Source organism: Notolepis coatsorum (assembly GCF_963971535.1).
Source record: "Notolepis coatsorum genome assembly, chromosome: 5".
Taxonomy (NCBI): Eukaryota; Metazoa; Chordata; class Actinopteri; order Aulopiformes; family Paralepididae; genus Notolepis; species Notolepis coatsorum.
In genome coordinates this window covers 139,125,393-139,145,392 of record NC_140169.1, presented here as the reverse complement: position 1 = coordinate 139,145,392, position 20,000 = coordinate 139,125,393, and the positions used below count along the sequence as shown (strand labels likewise).

General features: G+C 45.8%; 1 protein-coding gene across 1 annotated transcript in view; it reads right to left on the bottom strand.

Moving 5' to 3' along the window:
* Positions 1-20,000, bottom strand: part of LOC311229107 (utrophin-like) — a gene marked incomplete at its 3' end in the record, with an annotated part of 228,255 nt that overhangs the window by 14,136 nt on the left and 194,119 nt on the right. The window contains 3 exon segments of the mRNA XM_084315124.1: positions 1-48; positions 14,461-14,618; positions 19,036-19,121. The exon segment at positions 1-48 is cut by the window's left edge and continues 119 nt beyond it. Of these exon segments, the coding sequence (XP_084171250.1) occupies positions 1-48; positions 14,461-14,618; positions 19,036-19,121 (292 nt within the window).

The window sequence follows — 20,000 nt, the reverse complement described above, 5'->3', positions numbered from 1 at the left end:
CATCCAATCGACAAACTGCCTGGGCTCCAGCTCCACCTTATTGGTCACCTGGGGGGGGGGAGGAGGGCGGGGTCAGGACGAGTCACCCCGAGAACATTCAAACCTAAACAAGACGTGATCGTTTAAAGCTACTGCAAGGATCATGTTCAACAATACCATATCATATATCAGTTGTGATACCGTACATTGGTATAATGACAGTAAACAAATGAGACCATAGCCAAAACAATTGGTAGACAAATTCCCATAAGACCACATTGCTTTGTGTTGCAAACACTGACCTATGGAGATGTTGCTCGGTAGCTTCCTGCATGGGATTCGTTTTGAACCATGAATGTGGAGTTATTTTTATTTGACCTTTATTTCCACAGGATGATCAATTCAGCTTCTCATTTACAATGATGGCCTGGGCAAGAGGCCCCAGGAGAGGTATTGTAAAAAATGTATTAATTTGCTGTTGTGGATTTATTGTGATGTTTCTTCTTGATCTGGGAAGCCCTGGCTATACAAATACATTTGATTTGATTTGATAAAAAATAAAAAAAAATAAATAAACAGTATGCATGAATCCAAGACACATCAATGAGGTAGACACAATGAAGTAAAAGAAAAAAAACAGCCTAACTACTGGCAATATAGAGAGAGGAGAAGGGGAATCAACATGTACAACAGTGAGCTAGGGACTGTTGCAGTTTCTGCTTAAACACATGGAATGATGGAAGTGATGAAAGTTCGATAACGCAGATTGCTTTTTAGAAAGGCTTCCTTTGCGCTGTAATGCCGTTGGAGGGGCGCAACATGAACACAAAACGGAGGCTACCAACGGACTCGTTGCGGTTCTCAGCGCTATCATTGTGTTTCCTAATCAGTCATCTTGCCAAGGAGCAGACACTGAATTTACAACGATATATTAATGTCAAAATCCTCCCAGCAGGGCCTTTAACGTTCACAGTTTAAGTAAGTCCAATCTAAGTCCAAGTATAAGTCATCTATTAAGTCGGTCCAATCTATAGAATTGCCTTGTGAGAAATGCGGCACCAGACATACTGAGGGCCAAGCGCTGGATGGGAGATCATTCTGCAAACACTACAACAGCACCAGAGAGAGAAGCAGTCGCCTCTGGGCACGCCGTTTGGAACGGACCGTGTCTAAATTACTTTTACAAGCACGTCCTACAACATCCCAGAGTTGAAATAATGTGTCGATAAACCTCCTCAATTGATTGGTTTATACCCTAACTGTCGTTGTTGTCTATAGGTCCGTAGCCGTAGTGTTGGGTGATGCACGCGTCTTCCCCTGGCGTTGGCCTCGGTGACGAAGTGCTCCCGGAACCGACGGTGACAAATGCGGTGGACGTGACGAAAACAAACCATAAAACAGATTTCAGCGTCGCCGCCTTCCTCTTCGCTCCCTATATATCCATAACAGGGCTGTAAAACAGGCCATTGTCTTCGCTCCCTATAGTATATATCCATACGACACGGATCATAACAGGGCTGTAAAAACAGGCGGGAAAAACCAGGCATTAGTTGCAGCCGTCCACACCTTCATATCAGCCGTTCCTTTACGCTGTGTCGTTCCGGTTCGCTCGAGACATTGAAAAGGTCAGCAAGTTGGATAAAAGCCTCCGGAAAATAGCATTACGAGATCTACGGGGAGCGTTGTGGGTGGGAATAATTCAGAGGCCATAGCACTGGTCCTCCCTGTTTGTTTGTGTGTTTGTGTGTGTCTGTGTCTGTGTCTGTGTGTGTGTGTGTGTGTGTGTGTGTCTAGTCTAAATGTCAGACGCTTGTGTATTCCTAAAGCTCACACACTGTCTAATAAAAAGGACCATCTGGGTGGATGTGTGTTGAGGGCAGGCCTCTGGCAGAGCGAGTCTCTCTCCTCCACCTCCCTCTCCACGCCTCCCTTCACTCCTCCCTCCTTCCTTCCATCCATCCACCCTGATGTTCCATTCTCTGCCTAATTGATGACAGGTGTACGACTTATCAGCGCTTCAGCCATTTGGCTTTCAGGAAATAATCGTACTGATCGGATATTCCTTCAGATAGACGGCATCTCTCCACCTATCCATCCATCTCTCCATCCATACCTCTCTCCACCCATCCATCCATCTCTCCATCCATACCTCTCTCCACCCATCCATCCATCTCCCCCCCCTCCTTAAATCCATCCTCCCCTCCCTCCCTCCACTCATCCATCCCTCCCTCACTTCCTCAATCCTTCCACTCATCCCTCCATCCATCCACTCATCCATCCATCCCTCCATCCATCCTTCCACTGATCCATCCCTCACTCTATCCATCCATCCATCCATCCACCCATCTCTCCAACCCTCCATCCTTCCACCCATCTCTCCCTCCCTCCTTCACTCCACCCACCCATCCGCTCATCGGTCTGTCCATCCATCCTTCCACCGACCCATCCATCCATTCATTCATTTATCTATCCATCCATCCAATCATCCACTCATATAAATGGTGCATTTATATAGCGCCTTTATCCAAATGCACTTTACAATTCGTTCCTCACATTTTACCCATCCACTCACACATTCACACACTGATGGCGGAGGCGACCATGGACCAAGGACACTCATTACCAGGAGACTGCTCTACCTCCTGAGCCACTGTCGCGCCTCATATGTCTGTCCACCTATCCACCCATCCATCAATTCATCCCTCCCTCTATCCATCCATCCTGTTTCTCAGTATTGAAGTCCTTCACTTTGCCCTCTTACTTTCCTCTTCCCTCCTCCTCTCTAGTCTCCCCCCGTCAGTCTTATCCTCAACTTCCTTCTTCTCCGTTTCCTGTTGTGCATCAGGAGTTATTGCGCTTATAAATTAATTACTGTTGGGAGGATGGATGGAGGGATGAGAAGAGAGAGATAGATAGGAGATAGAGAGGGAGAGGGAGAGGGAGAGGGAGAGGGAGAGGGAGAGGGAGAGGGAGAGGGAGAGGGAGAGAGAGAGAGAGAGAGAGAGAGAGAGAGAGAGAGGGGGGTAATAAGGGGCCATATTTATGGTGTCTCAACTCGTTCATCACAGGCCTATAAAAGTGAATGGACTGGGTGACTGGGTGACTGCACAGCACCATCTCTGTTGCTAGGAGGTCAAATAGACACGCAGCACTGGTGCAAAGGCGAGAGTGTGTGTGTGCGTGTTTCTGTGTCTGTGTGTGTGTCTGTGCGTGTATCGGTGTGTGTGTGTGTTTGTGTGTGTGCTTAAGGTACCTGCCTGTCTGTCTAGTTCAATGGTTGAATGATTAATGGGCACAGGGACTCTGTATGATTATGATGATGACATGCGTGCGTGTGTGCGTGTGTGTGTGTGTGTGTGTGTGTGTGTGTGTGTGTGCATGTGCGTGTGTGCGTGTGTGCATATGAATGCCAACATGCTTGTGTGTATAAATATATCATCATCATGTCAGTAGATTGTAGGCAAGGTATACCATGTCTACTGTTACAATGAGAACATTACCTGTTGCTATTATTATTATTATTACTACTACTACAGTATAATTTTTTGCCCTTTATTAAAGCATTTTGTTTCTCAAGAGACGGTAGGGAGACGGAGAGGAGGGACACAGGAGCGATGGTCCCGGTGGTCCTTCAGGGGTACTTCCAGACACAAGGGGCCTGAAACACTGCCGAGCTACAGCAGCTCTGGGGGGGTGCAGCAGTAAGATCCTTCACGTTATTCTATGGCAGTGGTTTCCAGGACTAGGAGTCCCCAGCAGGGGGCCAGGGTGCGTCGCAGGATGAACGCTAAATCAAGTTAAGTTCAGCTCATAATCGTTAGTGGAAATAATATAGCATTACTACATTATATTACACAGCATATTCCGTTATGTTAGCTCATGCAATTGTCAGCGCTTTGTTTGATCTTATCCGGCGACCCACCTGGCGACTGTCCTATGTGAAAACTGCCTGAAGAACTCAGTTACTTTTCTCTACTCTGCATTGTATATTGTATATATGTATATTGAACACTTTTGTGTTGTTTACACTCGTCTACGTACTCGACTTTCTATTTTATACTGAAGTATTTTTATCTAGCACTCTCAGGAGCAAAAGAGAAAGAAGCATTTCATATAAAAGTATTCTGTATTGGGGAGCTCCAGTAGCTCACCACGTACCGCGAGTGCTATTTCAGCGCCGTGGACAACCGTGCTCGTCACGGATCTGGGGCTGAGCGAGTTCGAATCCCGGACTGCAGCCGTGCCTTTCCCAGAGTGTCTTCCCCCCCATCTGAACCCTTTCAGCCTGCTTCTGTCGGTCGAACTTGACCAAGTATAAATGCGATAAACGTATAAAAGAGCCAGGGAAATGGCCAAAGTTTAAAAAAAAAAAAAAAGTATTCTGTATTTTGGTGTATGACAACTAATAAAGAAACTTGAACCTTGAGATTGAGGGGGGGGGGAATGAGACTAAAGAAAGGGACGTGCCGGGATGTTCAGCAGTGAAAACAGAGAGCTGATGATGGTTCGCTGGCTGCTGCTGCTGCTAACACCCTTAGTGTCGTTCCCAATGTCAGCCACACTCCGTCAGTTGCTATTTTGGGAGGCGCAGCAGCGCGGGGGAATCAGGGAAATCTATAGCTTACTTAATTTCACCGTCTCGCTCCAAATGTACGACTCCCGCCACCGAAACGCGAGCCGCCGGGGGGAGAGATCGGATTTGAGAAACATGAAACGGCAAAATCCTGTTGAGGATGAGGAGGAACGTGGTTAAAATAGGAGAGAGACGCTCAGGAGATAAACTCAGGGGGTTAACACCCGATGGGCACCGATAACACCGTGCGGGGCGGGGAGTGAGACGGGGAGTGAGACGGTACAGTGAACCATAGGAGGATGCAGAGCTGGCCGGCGGAGCCTGCATATGAAGACGTCCTCGTAAAGAGTGAGCGAGGGACGCGCTGGAGGCCTGGAGGGAAGTGGAGGGGAAGAAACACTTCAATAACAATCAGACTTTGCCTCCTGGTCGTTGGTCTGGGGAGGGTGTAGACTAACCACATGCTGCCCTACTGTCGGTCTGGGGAGGGTGTAGACTAACCACATGCTGCCCTATACTGTCGGTCTGGGGAGGGTGTAGACTACCACATGCTGCCCTATACTGTCGGTCTGGGGAGGGTGTAGACTACCACATGCTGCCCTACTGTCGGTCTGGGGAGGGTGTAGACTACCACATGCTGCCCTATACTGTGGGTCTGGGGAGGGTGTAGACTATCACATGCTGCCCTATACTGTGGGTCTGGGGAGGGTGTAGACTACCACATGCTGCCCTATACTGTGGGTCTGGGGAGGGTGTAGACTACCACATGCTGCCCTATACTGTGGGTCTGGGGAGGGTGTAGACTACCACATGCTGCCCTACTGTCGGTCTGGGGAGGGTGTAGACTAACCACATGCTGCCCTACTGTCGGTCTGGGGAGGGTGTAGACTACCACATGCTGCCCTATACTGTCGGTCTGGGGAGGGTGTAGACTACCACATGCTGCCCTATACTGTCGGTCTGGGGAGGGTGTAGACTACCACATGCTGCCCTATACTGTCGCTCTGGGGAGGGTGTAGACTACCACATGCTGCCCTATACTGTCGGTCTGGGGAGGGTGTAGACTACCACATGCTGCCCTACTGTCGGTCTGGGGAGGGTGTAGACTACCACATGCCTCCTCCGATACATGTGGAATCGCCATCTGCTTCTTTTCACCTGACAGCGAGGAGTTTCACTAGGAGAACGTAAGGCGTGTGGAAGTTCACACCATCACCCCCCTGATCCCCTCCTTGCTGAACAGGCGCCCGACCGACCAGTAGGAGACGCTATTGCAACGACCAGTATCCCCGACCGGCTTCCCACCCACAAACAATTGAGGTACCGCTGCCAGGAATTGGACCCCTGGGTCTCTGTGGTGGTAGGCGGGATCTTAGACCTCTACACTACCCAGACACACCAATCAGGAGTGGGAAGGTTACTTCGAAGTGTAATTTGACGTGGATTATTGATGACCAGCTAAAAACTGTAAAAAACGTAATCAGATTTGTATTGCTTTCAGACTTTACTTTGCATCAGAAATCTATTTAATATGAAGGTCAAATGGAAATACCATGGTTTACTTCTGGCTTGCTGAAATCTGCAAAGAAGAAAAAAAAAATTATACAAAAAGTTTGTGACTAGCCCGACCCCTTTAAAATCAGATGTTTACAAAAAATTCAAAAATAAATTTACATACTTGCTTCGTGCAGCAAAAAAGACATATTATTCCGATAAATTTAAAGAAGCTGCCAGCAACATAAAATCGACATGGAACGTCATAAATCAATTACTTAATAAAAAAAGGCATGCCGTTTCATTTCAAACTACTTTTGTGGATGGAAATGGAACATACACAAACTCATCAGAGATGGCAAATGGTTTCAATAATTATTGTGTAAACATTGGAATTTCCTTGGCTAGAAATATTAAAAGCACAAATAACTGTCCACTTGACAAGATTCAAGGTCAGTACCCATCTATGTCTATTATTTGAACCACCTACCTCTGAAGAAATACAAAATATTATTTTAAATAAAAAAAACTCAGCAGCAGGTTATGCTAATATTAAAAGTAGTCTGCTTAAAGAGGTATTACCTTCAATAATTGAGCCATTGAACCACGTTTTTTCACTCTCCCTGGAAACGGGTGTTGTTCCAGGAGACTTGAAAGTGGCAAAAGTTATACCTCTGTTTAAATCTGGTGACTCATCCTTATTTTCCAATTACAGACCGATTTTGATATTACCGTCCATGTCTAAAATATTAGAGAAGCTGGTTTATACCAGCATTTTTAAACATCTTAATGACAATATATTATATGAACATCAATACGGTTTCAGACAGAAACACTCTACTTACATGGCTCTCTTACAGTTTATAGATAGAATCACAGATGCACTAGACAACAAGCAATTTTCAATTGGTATATTTCTGGATCTATCCAAAGCATTTGATACTGTGGACCATAAAATACTTATATCAAAGCTTCAGAGGTATGGTTTGGCTGGTGACGTGATTAAATGGCTCAGTGACTATCTTTATAATAGGGAACAGTTTGTTTCCATTAATAGCGATGACTCTGACAGGGCAAAGCTAGTCTGTGGGGTTCCTCAGGGCTCTATACTTGGCCCCCTTTTATTTTTGATTTATATAAATGATTTTGCTTGGGTATCTCCTAGAGTATTCTCGATCTTGTTTGCTGATGACACCAACATTATAATGTCACATGATAATTTTGCAGTATTAATTAGGGAAGCCAATGATGGTTTATCTTGTGTCTCAGATTGGTTCCAGACTAATAAGCTATCGTTAAATGTAGAAAAATCTAATTTTATTGTATTTTGTAATAAAGGTAAAAGTTATTAGAAAAAGGAGGCAAAGCTATTAATCAGTAACACCGAAATCAAACAAGTAACTTCAACAAAGTTTTTAGGGATCTTAGTTGATGATAAACTCAATTGGAAAAAACACATTGATCATGTTTGTAAAAAAGCAATGAAGACAGTAGGTATAATTAGGAAGGTGTGTTCATTGATAAATAGAAGTTTTTAATCCTGTATTATAGTCTTATCTTTCCTTACATATCTTATTGTAACATAATATGGGCTAGCACTCATTCATCTCATCTTCAAAAAATTATTTTACTTCAAAAAAGATTTGTTAGACTGGCAACCCTCTCAGATCGATTTGAACCATCTGCTCCTCTTTTCAAGAAACTAAACATTCTGACTGTCTGAGGTTAATTCTTTACAGATATGTATATTTGTGTACAAATGCATTTATGATCACAATCTACCAAATGGTTTTAATAGTTTTTTTTCCTTTTAATTCAGATGTTCATTCATATGTTACACGTCAGTCCAGGGACCTGCATATACCTTATTGTGGTACTTCACTTAGACAGTTCTCAGTGAGGTATAGAGGGTCCAATCTTTGGAATGCAGCTGATCCAATGCTGAGGAAATCTCCATCTCTGCTTATTTTTAAAGCAAACTACAAAAAAATGCTCATATCCAAAAGTAGTAGATAGATAAATAGGTCATACATTGTAGGTATGATTTTGGTTATGTGGGTGGGTAGGTTTGTAGGCAGGTGGGTGGGTTGTTATATATTATTATGTATGCAGTATACAGTATATGCATGTATGTACTGTGTGTATGTATGTTTGTATTAACACGTATCTTTTTAATGTATTCTGGTATTTTATAATATGTATATTTTTGTATTTTTGTATGTTTGATTTTATAAAACAGGGGAAGTTCTCGATAAGCCTCTAGGCTTCCAACGTCTCCTTCACAATGGTTATAACTTATTATGTATTGTTTTTACTTTTGTTTAACTGTGTTAATAAATAAATACAAAAAATACACTACTCCTCACCTTCAAAGCCCTCCATAGCCTGCCCTCCATAGCCTGCCCCCCCCCCCCCCCCCCCCCACCTGATTGACTGACCTCCTTCTCCCCTACCGCCCCACCCGTTCCATCCCGTCCTCTTCCACTGTTTCCCTCACTGTCCCGCCATCTAAACTTAAACGTTTTGGTGACTGGGCTTTTTCACGAGCTGCACCCAGACTGTGGAACACCCTCCCTCAGACTGTCCGAGACTCTCCCTCACTCTCCACCTTTAAATCCCGACTCAAAACCTACCTGTTCTCCCAAGCATACAACCTTCCCCACCCATAACCACCCTCCTCCAAAGTCCAACCTACCACCTCCCTTCCCCCTTCCCTACTTTCTCTCTCTCCTTTGCTCATTGTCAGCGTCTTTGGGTTCCTGAAAAGCACTTTATAAATAAAATTTATTATTATTATTATTATTATTATAGTTTGTTACGGCAGAGCTCCACGGCACGGCTGCATGCAGCTCTTCCGCCTGCTTCATTAACGGCGGTCGCCAGGATAGACCTTTAATTTGATTTATTGTGTGATCTACAGTATGGGTACATATATATTTAGCTCATTTATCAAATAGTTTATTTAGTTATTTAGGCTATTTATTTATGTCTTTGTTTGTTTAGTTATTTGGGCCTATATTTATCATGACTTTATTGTCTGAACGGGCTCTTTTTTTGGTTAAAATGGCGGTCAGTAGCAGCAATAACAAGTCATTCTGTGTCAACTCCACCCACCATGGGTGATGGACTCAGCGTTGCTCCGTGCCCACAGGGACCAGGGCGGAGCGCTGAGCCATGAGAGAGAACCTCTCATAACACTAGACTGTAGCCTACTACTGTGTCAATTTGACTGTCTGACTTTCCTGTTTTTACAATTCAGAACATTCCATTTATTTAATCCGATTAATCGCATGACTGTCCATAGTTAATCGCAAATTAATCGCATATTTTTTGATCCGTTCTAAATCTACCTTAAACGGATATTTTTCAAGTTTTAATACTCTTGTCAACACGAGTCAACAAATGCTTGCTTCATGCAGCCATTTAACACAAACGGATGACCCTCGTGCATTGCAAATTTGCATCAAATTCAAAACGGAGTGATGCACAAAATAACTCAAAAGAAAATAATAATTTAAAACAATGAATAAAGTGTGCATGAAATAATAGGGGAAAGAAAACGCTAGGAACGTGTTACATTCACCCACACAAGGGCTGAGGACTCGCATGCGTCTCTCTCTCTTTCTCTCTCTTTCTCTCTCTCTCCCCCTCTCCCTCCCTCCCTCCCTCTCTCCCTCTCTCTCTCTCTCTCTCCCTCTCTCTCGCTCTCTCTCAAACATAGTATCAATGAGAGTATCAATAATACACCTGAGTGAAGTCGGAAAAAAACAGGCGTCATGGAGCGCCTTGCCTTACACTGGCAGGGAAACATCACAGCATTAAAGCCTGCCGAGCCGGTCCATATATATATATATATATATATATGTATAATTAAAACTCAGATGAAACGTTCGCGGTTTTACATCGAGGCCACCGGATGACCCTCGTAACCACGGCGACTGAGAGCAGCGGGGGAACGAGGCCGGGCGCTCCGGCAGCACGGCGTGAGCGGAGAGAGCCAGGAGCACCGAGGTCGAGTCAACAGTGGCCACTGAATAGCATGAGAACGACGAGCTTCAAAAAGGAACACGGCGACATTATGGGATGTTATTATGTCTGTCGTTATTATGCCTGTGAGCAGGTAGGCTCCGTCTAAAACAGTCAGTACAACCGAGATATATTTTACTAGTCGAATATATTCGACAATCGATGCCCATCGCTAATATATATATATATATATAGTCTATGTAGCTACATCCATCTCTGGTCTGTTGAGACTCCAGAGACTCCACTTAACACCACTCACCGCTGCAATTGTCTCTGCAACATTCTAAAAACGATTTCGTCCCATCACAAATCTTTGATGGTGACCTTTGTAGTGTGGTAGTGAAAGGTTTAACCGTCTGTAGTGTGGTAGTGAAAGGTTTAACCGTCTGTAGTGTGGTAGTGAAAGGTTTAACCGTCTGTAGTGTGGTAGTGAAAGGTTTAACCATCTGTAGTGTGGTAGTGAAAGGTTAACCTTCGGTCTCGTGGTAGTGAAAGCGTTAACCCTTCTGTAGTGTGGTGTAACGGTTCCAGGGAGGACAATGTAAATAGTGGTCACAATGAGAACAGTGGTCTCCTACATTTACATTTACATTTACATTTAGTCATTTAGCTGACGCTTTTATCCAAAGCGACTTACAAGTTCTGTACGACAAGCCATCAGGAAGGGCACAACTCTATCAGCTGAGCAACAATGTTCATCAAAGTGTTGAGTGCTACAGTGTAGGTTAGTTTATTAGGACAAGTGCATGACAGTACGGTTAGTTAGGGTTAGATTTTTTTATTGTTTTTCTTTTTTTTTTTTTTTTATTCAGATAATGGTTGAAGAAGTGCGTCTTTAGTCGACGGCGAAAGATTGGACGTGATTCGGCTGTCCTAACTGGGGTGGGTAGTTCATTCCACCATTGTGGGGCAAGGACTGAGAATAGGCGACTTCTCTTTGATGACCCTCCCGGAGCTTGGATAGGAGTAGGTCTGAGGCGGCCAGAAGATGCAGAGCGTAGGGGTCTTGAGGGTGTGTAGTTAGAGACCATTGACCGGAGGTAGGCGGGAGCGGTTCCCTTTGCCGCACGGTATGCTAGGTCGAGGGCCTTGAAGCGGATTCGTGCAGCAATGGGGAGCCAGTGCAGGTCCCTAAGAAGTGGGGTGACATGGGCCGACTTCGGTAGGTTTGAGATCAGGCGGGCCGCTGCGTTCTGAATGAGTTGAAGAGGCTTAGTGGCAGTGGCCGGGAGGCCAGCGAGCAGTGCATTGCAGTAGTCGAGGCGGGAGATGACTGTTGATTGGACGAGGAGTTGGGTGGCTTCTTTTGTCAGGAAGGGGCGTATCCTTCTGACGTTGCTCAGGAGGAATCGGCAGGTTCTGGTCGTCGCTGCGATGTGAGCAGAGAAGTTCAACTGGTCGTCGAGGACAACACCAAGGTTCTTGGCGGTCGGGGACGCAGTCACAGCTGTATTCTCGACTGTGATTGAAAGGTCGGTTAGGGGGGAGGATTTGGCCGGCAGGTGGAGCAATTCTGTTTTGCTTAGGTTCAGTTTGAGGTGGTTGGACGTCATCCAGGCTGAGATGTCGGACAGACAGGCCGAGATCCGCTCAGAGACGTGGATATCTGAGGGAGGGAAGGAGAGGAAGAGTTGAGTATCGTCGGCATAACAATGGTAGGAGAAGCCATGGGACGTGATAATGTTACCCAGTGATTTAGTGTAGAGGGAGAAGAGAAGGGGTCCTAAAACCGAGCCCTGGGGGACACCCGTCCGCAGGGGGCGGGTGGCCGACAGGGTCCCTCTCCATGACACTTGGTAGGAGCGGTCATTGAGGTATGATGACAGCCATGTCAGCGCAGAGCCAGCCACTCCCATTCCTGCGAGGGCCGCAAGGAGGATCTGGTGGTTGACTGTGTCGAAGGCTGCAGATAGATCTAGGAGAATCAGGACAGAGGAGAGGCCTTTCGCTTTTGCTAAGTGAAGTGCCTCTGTGACCGCAATGAGGGCTGTCTCTGTGGAGTGACCAGTCCTGAAGCCTGACTGATTAGGGTCTAGGAGGTCATTCTGTAAGAGATAAGCAGTAAGTTGGTTGGATACAGCACGTTCAAGTGTTTTAGAAAGGAAGGAGAGAAGAGAGACAGGACGGTAGTTGCCTATGACGGTAGGGTTCAGGGTTGGTTTTTTTATGAGCGGCGTGACTCTGGCTTGTTTTAGGGAGGTGGGGACCACCCCCGAGTTGAGTGAGGAGTTGATGGTTGCAGTTAGGAATGGGAGGATGTCTGGTGCTATGGTCTGGAGGAGTGGGGAGGGTAGCTGGTCCAGCTGGCAAGTAGTCGGACGGTTTGACGTTACCAGTGTCAGGGTCTCTGCTTCTGTAATGGGAGAGAAAGATGACAGAGTGAAGGATGAGGTTCTCGATTCAGCATTTGGAATGGGTGGGGGTTGGGAGAAGGAGCTGCGGATGTTCTCCACTTTTTCCTCAAAGAAGATCGCAAAGTCTTCGGCAGAGAAAGATGAGGGAGGGGGGGGTGGGGGGGGAGTGAGGAGGGAGGACATGGTAGCATGCAGTTTGCGAAGATTCTTGGCAGAGGCCTCGATCCTATGGTGGAAGAAAGAAGCTTTGGCATTAGTGATGGTTTTGGAGAATGTTAACAAGAGGTTGTGATATGTGTCGATGTCAGCAGTGAGGCGTGACTTTCTATACTTCCTTTCAGCTGCTCTCAGGACCTGTCTTTGTTCTCTCACTGGATCTGTCAGCCATGGACTGGGTGGGGAACTCCTACCTCCCTCTAGTGGCCAGATGACCAAAATGGCCGCCTGCACCATCTGGCCACTAGAGGGAGGTAGGAGACCAGGTAGGAGACCACTGTTCTCATTGTGACCACTATTTACATTGTGGCCACTGTTTACATTGTCCTCCCTGGAACCGTTACAGTGAGGTAGTGAAAGGGTTAAGGAAGATGCTAGCCCTAGCCCCTCCTCCTCCACCACCACCAAACCCCATTTTTATTTTAAAATGCTAAATGTGTCCATATCTCTATCGAGGAGGAAAATCATATTGCGATTTTCTTTGGCCAGATAAGTCTACTGCAACTGCTATGTGATTAATCATATCACAGGGAATAATACATAATACACCTGGATGTCCCCGAGGGGATTAATAAAAGGAACATCTTATCTTGTTTTTCTTCACGATATGCCTTTTCATGGGAAAGAAAATGTAAATGATCATGGTGTGATTTTTGTGGGACTCAAATGCTTAAGTCTGTGGAATATGATCATGTGACGTGTAGGTCACGGCCTCCTGGCAGCACCACGATATAGGGAGGTGTAGGCCGACGTCACTGGTTGTTCCACTAGCCGCCACTAGAGGGAGGTGTAGTCCGACGTCACTGGTTGTTCCACCCGTATAGGGATTCATCATTGGGAAAATGGATTATCGGCTATTGTAACAATTCTGCCGCATGGAAATTGAAAAGCTTTCCATTTTTGCACAAAACGAGTTCCCCTCTACCACTAACATTATTGTTTAAGCATTTATGGTTGAAATAAAATGTGGCAATTTTTTTTTATGATTAATTGCAAATATTTTCATTTTGAGCTATAGATTGTGGATGAATAAGCACAGAAAGGTACACCATGCAAATGTTAATGCTTTATTTGTTTTAAACGAGACGATTTAGAAATGGGCAATGGGGAAATACATTGCGTTGGACAGAGGGTGGAGCGCGAAAAACGGCAATGACGTAACCACTACACCTCCCTATTGATATATTTGTATAAGGTATTTTTATTTCAAGTTTCCCACATTATAACAGGTCCAAAAAGAACCAACAGAAATAAAATAAATTAAGTCAAAACCCTCACCACCCCCCCCCCCCCCCCCCCCAATAACAGACATATACATTATGAAAAACTAAATAAATAATACAACAAAAACTGGTCACATTGTCATGCTGTCAGCTTCCATGTCCTCAAAAAAAAAGGTTAGGAAAGGTTGCCAAATAGTATGGAATTGTCTCGTACATCCTCTGACAGTATACCTCATATTTTCCAATTTAATATGATACATGACCTCCCTGGCCCAATGAATGTATATATAGGTGGAATTGGGCCCTCCATTTAAATAATAGCAATCTCCTGGCCAGAACAGAAGATAGTGTATATTTTGATACAGATCTTGCCTTTATCAAATAATGCAGCCGGGCTAGGCATAATATGCAATATAATGCAATTTTGATAACATTTCGATTAATGGTGCAGTCCTACCATATGTATACCTACAACTTGTGTGTGTGTGTGTGTGTGTGTGTGTGTGTGTGTGTGTGTGTGTGTGTGTGTGTGTGTGTGTGTGTGTGTGTGTGTGTGTGTGTGTGTGTGTGCATGTGTGTGTGTGTGTGGACATACGTGCTGGAAGCAGCTCCGGACGCTGGGCTCGATGTTGGAACCCCCGAAGGCGGCCACCTCCCCCAGCTGCCGGGGAATCTGGATGGCATCGTGGAGCAGCAGACCCAGCTGTCTCTGGTCACATGTGTCACCTACTGACGCCACCTGGCTGAACAGGACTGAGGGGAGGGAGAGAGAAAAAAAAATAAAAACAAAATGTTCAAAATGTTTGAATCTTTCTCTCAATCCACTCCTCTCCTCATCTCCTCCTCATCTCTCTCTTTCTGCTGACAGTGTGGAACACGCTCCCTGCAGTCATACAGTTGCGTTACGGCGCCATGCTGTGTGCCGCGTGGGGAAAACTCCATTTAAACTGTGGACTTTATTTCAACCAACGGCACGACATAGAAGGTCTTCGCCATCAGCGCCGAGTGAGTCTGTGTTGAGTCTGTGTTGAGTCTGTGTTGAGTCTGTGTGCTCTAACGGTGTGAGTCTGTGTTGAGTCTGTGTTGAGTCTGTGTTGAGTCTGTGTTGAGTCTGTGTGCTCTAACGGTGTGAGTCTGTGTTGAGTCTGTGTTGAGTCTGTGTGCTCTAACGGTGTGAGTCTGTGTTGAGTCTGTGTTGAGTCTGTGTGCTCTAACGGTGTGAGTCTGTGTTGAGTCTGTGTTGAGTCTGTGTGCTCTAACGCTGTGAGTCTGTGTTGAGTCTGTGTTGAGTCTGTGTTGAGTCTGTGTGCTCTAACGGTGTTGAGTCTGTGTTGAGTCTGTGTTGAGTCTGTGTTGAGTCTGTGTTGAGTCTGTGTGCTCTAACGGTGTGAGTCTGTGTTGAGTCTGTGTTGAGTCTGTGTGCTCTAACGGTGTGAGTCTGTGTTGAGTCTGTGTGCTCTAACGGTGTGAGTCTGTCTTGAGTCTGTGTTGAGTCTGTGTGCTCTAACGCTGTGAGTCTGTGTTGAGTCTGTGTTGAGTCTGTGTGCTCTAACGGTGTGAGTCTGTTGAGTGTGTTGAGTCTGTGTTGAGTCTGTGTTGAGTCTGTGTGCTCTAACGGTGTGAGTCTGTGTTGAGTCTGTGTGCTCTAATGGTGTGAGTGGCAGTGAAAGGGTTAATGTACCTTTCCCGCGGTCAGAGACGTGTGGAATGAGATGTTGATTGTTTTGAAGTGAGGACTGGGATGTAATTTAGCAGTCGAGTCCACGACCGCGCCAGGGGTGACGACCGCGTAGACTGAACCGTTAAATGACGTGCGTCGTTCGGTTCGAGTCTATGCCGTCAGTGAGTGCACCTTTAAAGTTCAACCCGTGGCCTGGCGCCGATCTTAAAGGGTAATGACACTCAAAATAAAGAAATCTCTCTCGCAGAGCCAGAAACCAGAGAATCAATACTCAAACTGTGAGGTCCTCATCAGTTATGTCTGGAGCTTCTGACGGATTATTTGACAGATTTTGTGTGATTTAATTCTTTAAAAAAAAAAAGATTTATAAGCTTTATTCTACAATAGTATGCTAAGTTCTGAAATAGAAAAATGGACCCATATATGGACCCCTCAGAACATTCCCCTGGGTGCTCTCTAGGGATGGGTACCGAATTCGGTACTTTTGAGGTACCGAACCAAAACACGTTGGTACTACAGAGTATCGAATCAAGTGAGATACAAAAAAAAAAAAAAAATTTTTTTACTTTTTTCTTTTCATGTCAACGTTCACACGCACAATACATGCTTACCTAGGATTTGACTTGATTCAACAACAAAGCAGTCGGAGCAATGGCAAGCCGAAAACTGTCGAAATTGTAGTTATTTGAAGTTTGGATTTTTTTTTTCACAACTGAGGTAGGTAGATTAAATTTCTTGAGACTAAAGTACAGAAAAAATGTACCGTTGGGTACCGGTATCGATTCACAGGTACCGGTACCAGTATCGGTTCAAATGTGAAAGGTACCCATCCCTAGTGCTCTCAGTGTCCTCTTTACCATCTCTCCCAATCCATCGTCTATGGAGCAGCTTTAGACTTAATACCTGATGACACCACACATTTTTTGGGGATTAAGGAGAGAGTTCACTAATATCTTTTTACTGTACTTAAACCATAGGAATAAAATACGAGTTCTGAACACATCTGTAGTTCCCCTTTAAACCCGGCGTGTGCCTTCTTCGTCTACCTTCAAATACTTTAGTCGCCTTTAGACCGTTTAAATCTTCAACGACCAACCGTTTCACCCCAGCCTGCAGTCGTTTTTTTTATTGATTTATTGTGTGCTGTATTTCTCAACAATCGTCTGGAATGAGAGTTGAACTCTGTGATTTTCTAGACCAAATAAAGGTCGGCTGAATGACTGAATGGTTGAATAGCTGACTCGAGGGAGAGCGGGGATTTGAGAGAGAAGAGAGAGAAAGAAAGAGATAGAAGAGAAGGGGGGGGGGGCATGACAATTCTTTCTGTTCTGCCTGTTGGTGACTTTGATGTTGGTGGGACACCCTCCCCCTGGTGTCAGCTCCTGTTATGTTCTGTGATACTGTGTGTGTGTGTGTGTGTGTGTGTGTGTGTGTGTGTGTGTGTGTGTGTGTGTGTGTGTGTGTGTGTGTGTGTGTGTGTGTGTGTGTGTGTGTGTGTGGGTGTGTGTGTGTGTGTGTGTGTGTGTGTGTGTGTGTGTGTGTGTGCGTGCGTGTGTGTGTGTGTGCGTATGCATGCATAAACACCAGCCTTGATGTCAGCACTTGCATGAATCATAGTTGTGATAGTGATGCACACACCCACCCACACCCACACACATCCATTGTCATGTCATTGATCAACCCCCCGTCCTTCAAGACCGCATGTCCCAATCTTTCTCTGCAACAGGATATAATTGATATATTACACAAGTTGTCAAATTGAGAGTCGAAAGGGCATGTGTCAGGTTGTGTGTGTGTGTGTGTATGTATGTGTGTGTGTGTGTGTGTGTGTGTGTGTGTGTGTGTGTGTGTGTGTGTGTGTGTGTGTGTGTGTGTGTGTGTGTGTGTGTGTGTGTGTGTGTGTGTGTGTGTGTGTGTGTGTGTGTGTGTGTGTGTGTGTGTGTGTGTGTGTGTGTGTGTGTGTGTGTGTGTGTGTGTGTGTGTGTGTGTGTGTGTGTGTGTGTGTGTGTGGTTCTGACAGCCAATTAAAGTCTACAGGAGGATGGGGGCAACCAAGCGTGCTTGAGCCCCTTCTCCACCTAATAGAACTCGCCAGTGGAACGAATGGACTCAGAGACAGAGTCAGCGTCATAGAGAGAGGGGAGCGGGCGGAGAGAGGAGGAGGAGAGAGAGGGAGTGGGAGGAGAGAGAAGGAGGAGAGAGAGAGAGCGGGAGGAGAGAGGGAGGAGAGAGAAGGGGAGGAGAAGGAGGAGAGAGAGGGGAGCGGGAGGAGACAGAAGGAGGAGAGAGATGGAGCGGGAGGAGAGAGAGGAGGAGGAGCGAGAGGGAGCGGGAGGAGACAGAAGGAGGAGAGAGAAGGAGGAGCGAGAGGGAGCGGGAGGAGACAGAAGGACGAGAGTGAGGGGAGCGGGAGGAGACAGAAGGAGGAGAGAGATGGAGCGGGAGGAGAGAGAGGGAGAGGGAGGAGAGAGAGGGAGTGGGAGGAGGAGGAGGAGAGTGAGGGATAGGGAGGAGAGAGAAGGGGGAGGAGAACGAGGAGAGAGAGGGAGAGGGAGAGAGAAGGAGGAAAGGGAGGGAGAAAGGGGTGAGAGAGAGCAGTAGAGATAGAGAAATAATGGTACAATCAGAGCGCAGAGATGGAAAGAAAGAGAGAGAGAGCAATAGAGAGAAAATAAATCATTATCAGGGCATAGAGAAAGAGAGAGGAATACAGAGAGAGAGCAAAGAGACAACAGAGTGAGAGAGAGAAGAAAGCAGTAGAGATAAGGGCACAGAGAAAGAGAGAGAGGAAGAAAGAGAGAGCAAAGAGACAGCAGAGTGAGAGAGCAGTATAGATAAGGGCAAAGAGAAAGAAAGGAAGAAAGAGAGAGGAAGAAAGAGAGAGCAAAGAGACAGCAGAGTGAGAGAGCAGTATAGATAAGGGCACGGAGAAAGAGATATACAGGAAGAAAGAGAGAGAGAGAAAGAGAGATGAGGAAAGAGAGAGAGAGAAAGAGAGAGAAAGAGGAAGAGGAATAAAGAGTAAAGAGACTGCAGAGTGAGAGAGAGAGCAGTACTGATAAGGGCACAGAGAGAGAGAGAGAGAGAGAGAGAGAGAGAGATAGAGATGAAGAAAGAGAGAGGAGGAGAGAGAGACGAGAAGTGAAAATGACAGGCCTCTCTCAGCGCAGTAGCCCTGTATCTTCTCCCTCTAATCCCCGAAAATTAAATAGAAATAGAAAATAGGGACGCGAGAGAGAAATAAAACAGAATGGAGGGGAGTCCTCTCATCCAATCTGGGGGGCCTCTCTTCTCCGGCTCGCCTCCCTGTCAGCCAGGATTACAGCGGTGATGAGGCAGCGTGGGATCGGCTACCGCCTCCACGAGCGGGTACAACAGAGAAGCTGACCGCATGTGTGTGTGTGTGTGTGTTGTCTTGGTCTACAGAATAACAGGATTGTGTGTGTGTGCGTGTGTGACTGTGTGTGTGTGGAGATGCAAGCAACTTACATTTGTATTTCTCCTCCAGATGACCCTTGGCGAGCGACAGCAATCCCATCTTCATGGAGAGAACACGGATCTTCCCACTGCGTCCCCTGCAGGCAGAGACACACACATTAAGATGTTAGGGCCTTAAGACACATGGAACGCAGTGTGTGTCTGCACGTGTGTGTGTGTGTCTGCACGTGTGTGTGTGTGTGTGTGTGTGTGTGTGTGTGTGTGTGTGTGTGTGTGTGTGTGTGTGTGTGTGCGGCTGCACGCGTTGTTTTGAAGTAATCAAATAGGACAGCGGTGACAGAAAATCAGTAAGTCCCAATGCGCAAACCATGTCTGTGTGTGTGTGTGTGCAGTGTGCACATGTTTAAGCTAGTGAGCTTACGTGTGTTGTGTGTGTGTAGGTGTGTGTGTGTGTCCTCTGTATGTATGTAGAATGTCATTGGTGGAATCAAATAAAGCGCTTGAAACGTGCAGTAGTGAGCATGCTTGTGTGTGCGGTTGCTAGTGTTAATTGTATGTGTGTGGGACACAGAGACTTGCCATTCGTGTCTTAAATCTCCCAGGTCTACCAAAGAAAAGAGCCAAGCAACTAGCGAGGTTGTGTCGAGTTTCTGCTGTAATGGGACAGCCAGGCTGAGTGGTGGAGAGCATCATTAACTATACTCTTAAACCTTGGAATATTCTAAATCTTATTTAGTATACGTGGATATGAACGTGTGTATGTTGGTGACCTTGCGAGCGGAGATGAACCAGCAGTGGAGACCGCAGGATACAGATGAACAAACAATACATTGTATGATTTATGTCTTTCCGATATACATCTGCATATATACGCACATGAACATGGCAAGGTCACCAATATAGAGTCTGCACACTTATATTATTACTTAAATATATTCCCCCACAGATCAATTCACAACACCTTCTGGAAGCTTTTTTAATAAGTCTGCAGACTATATTTATTCACACATGCACAT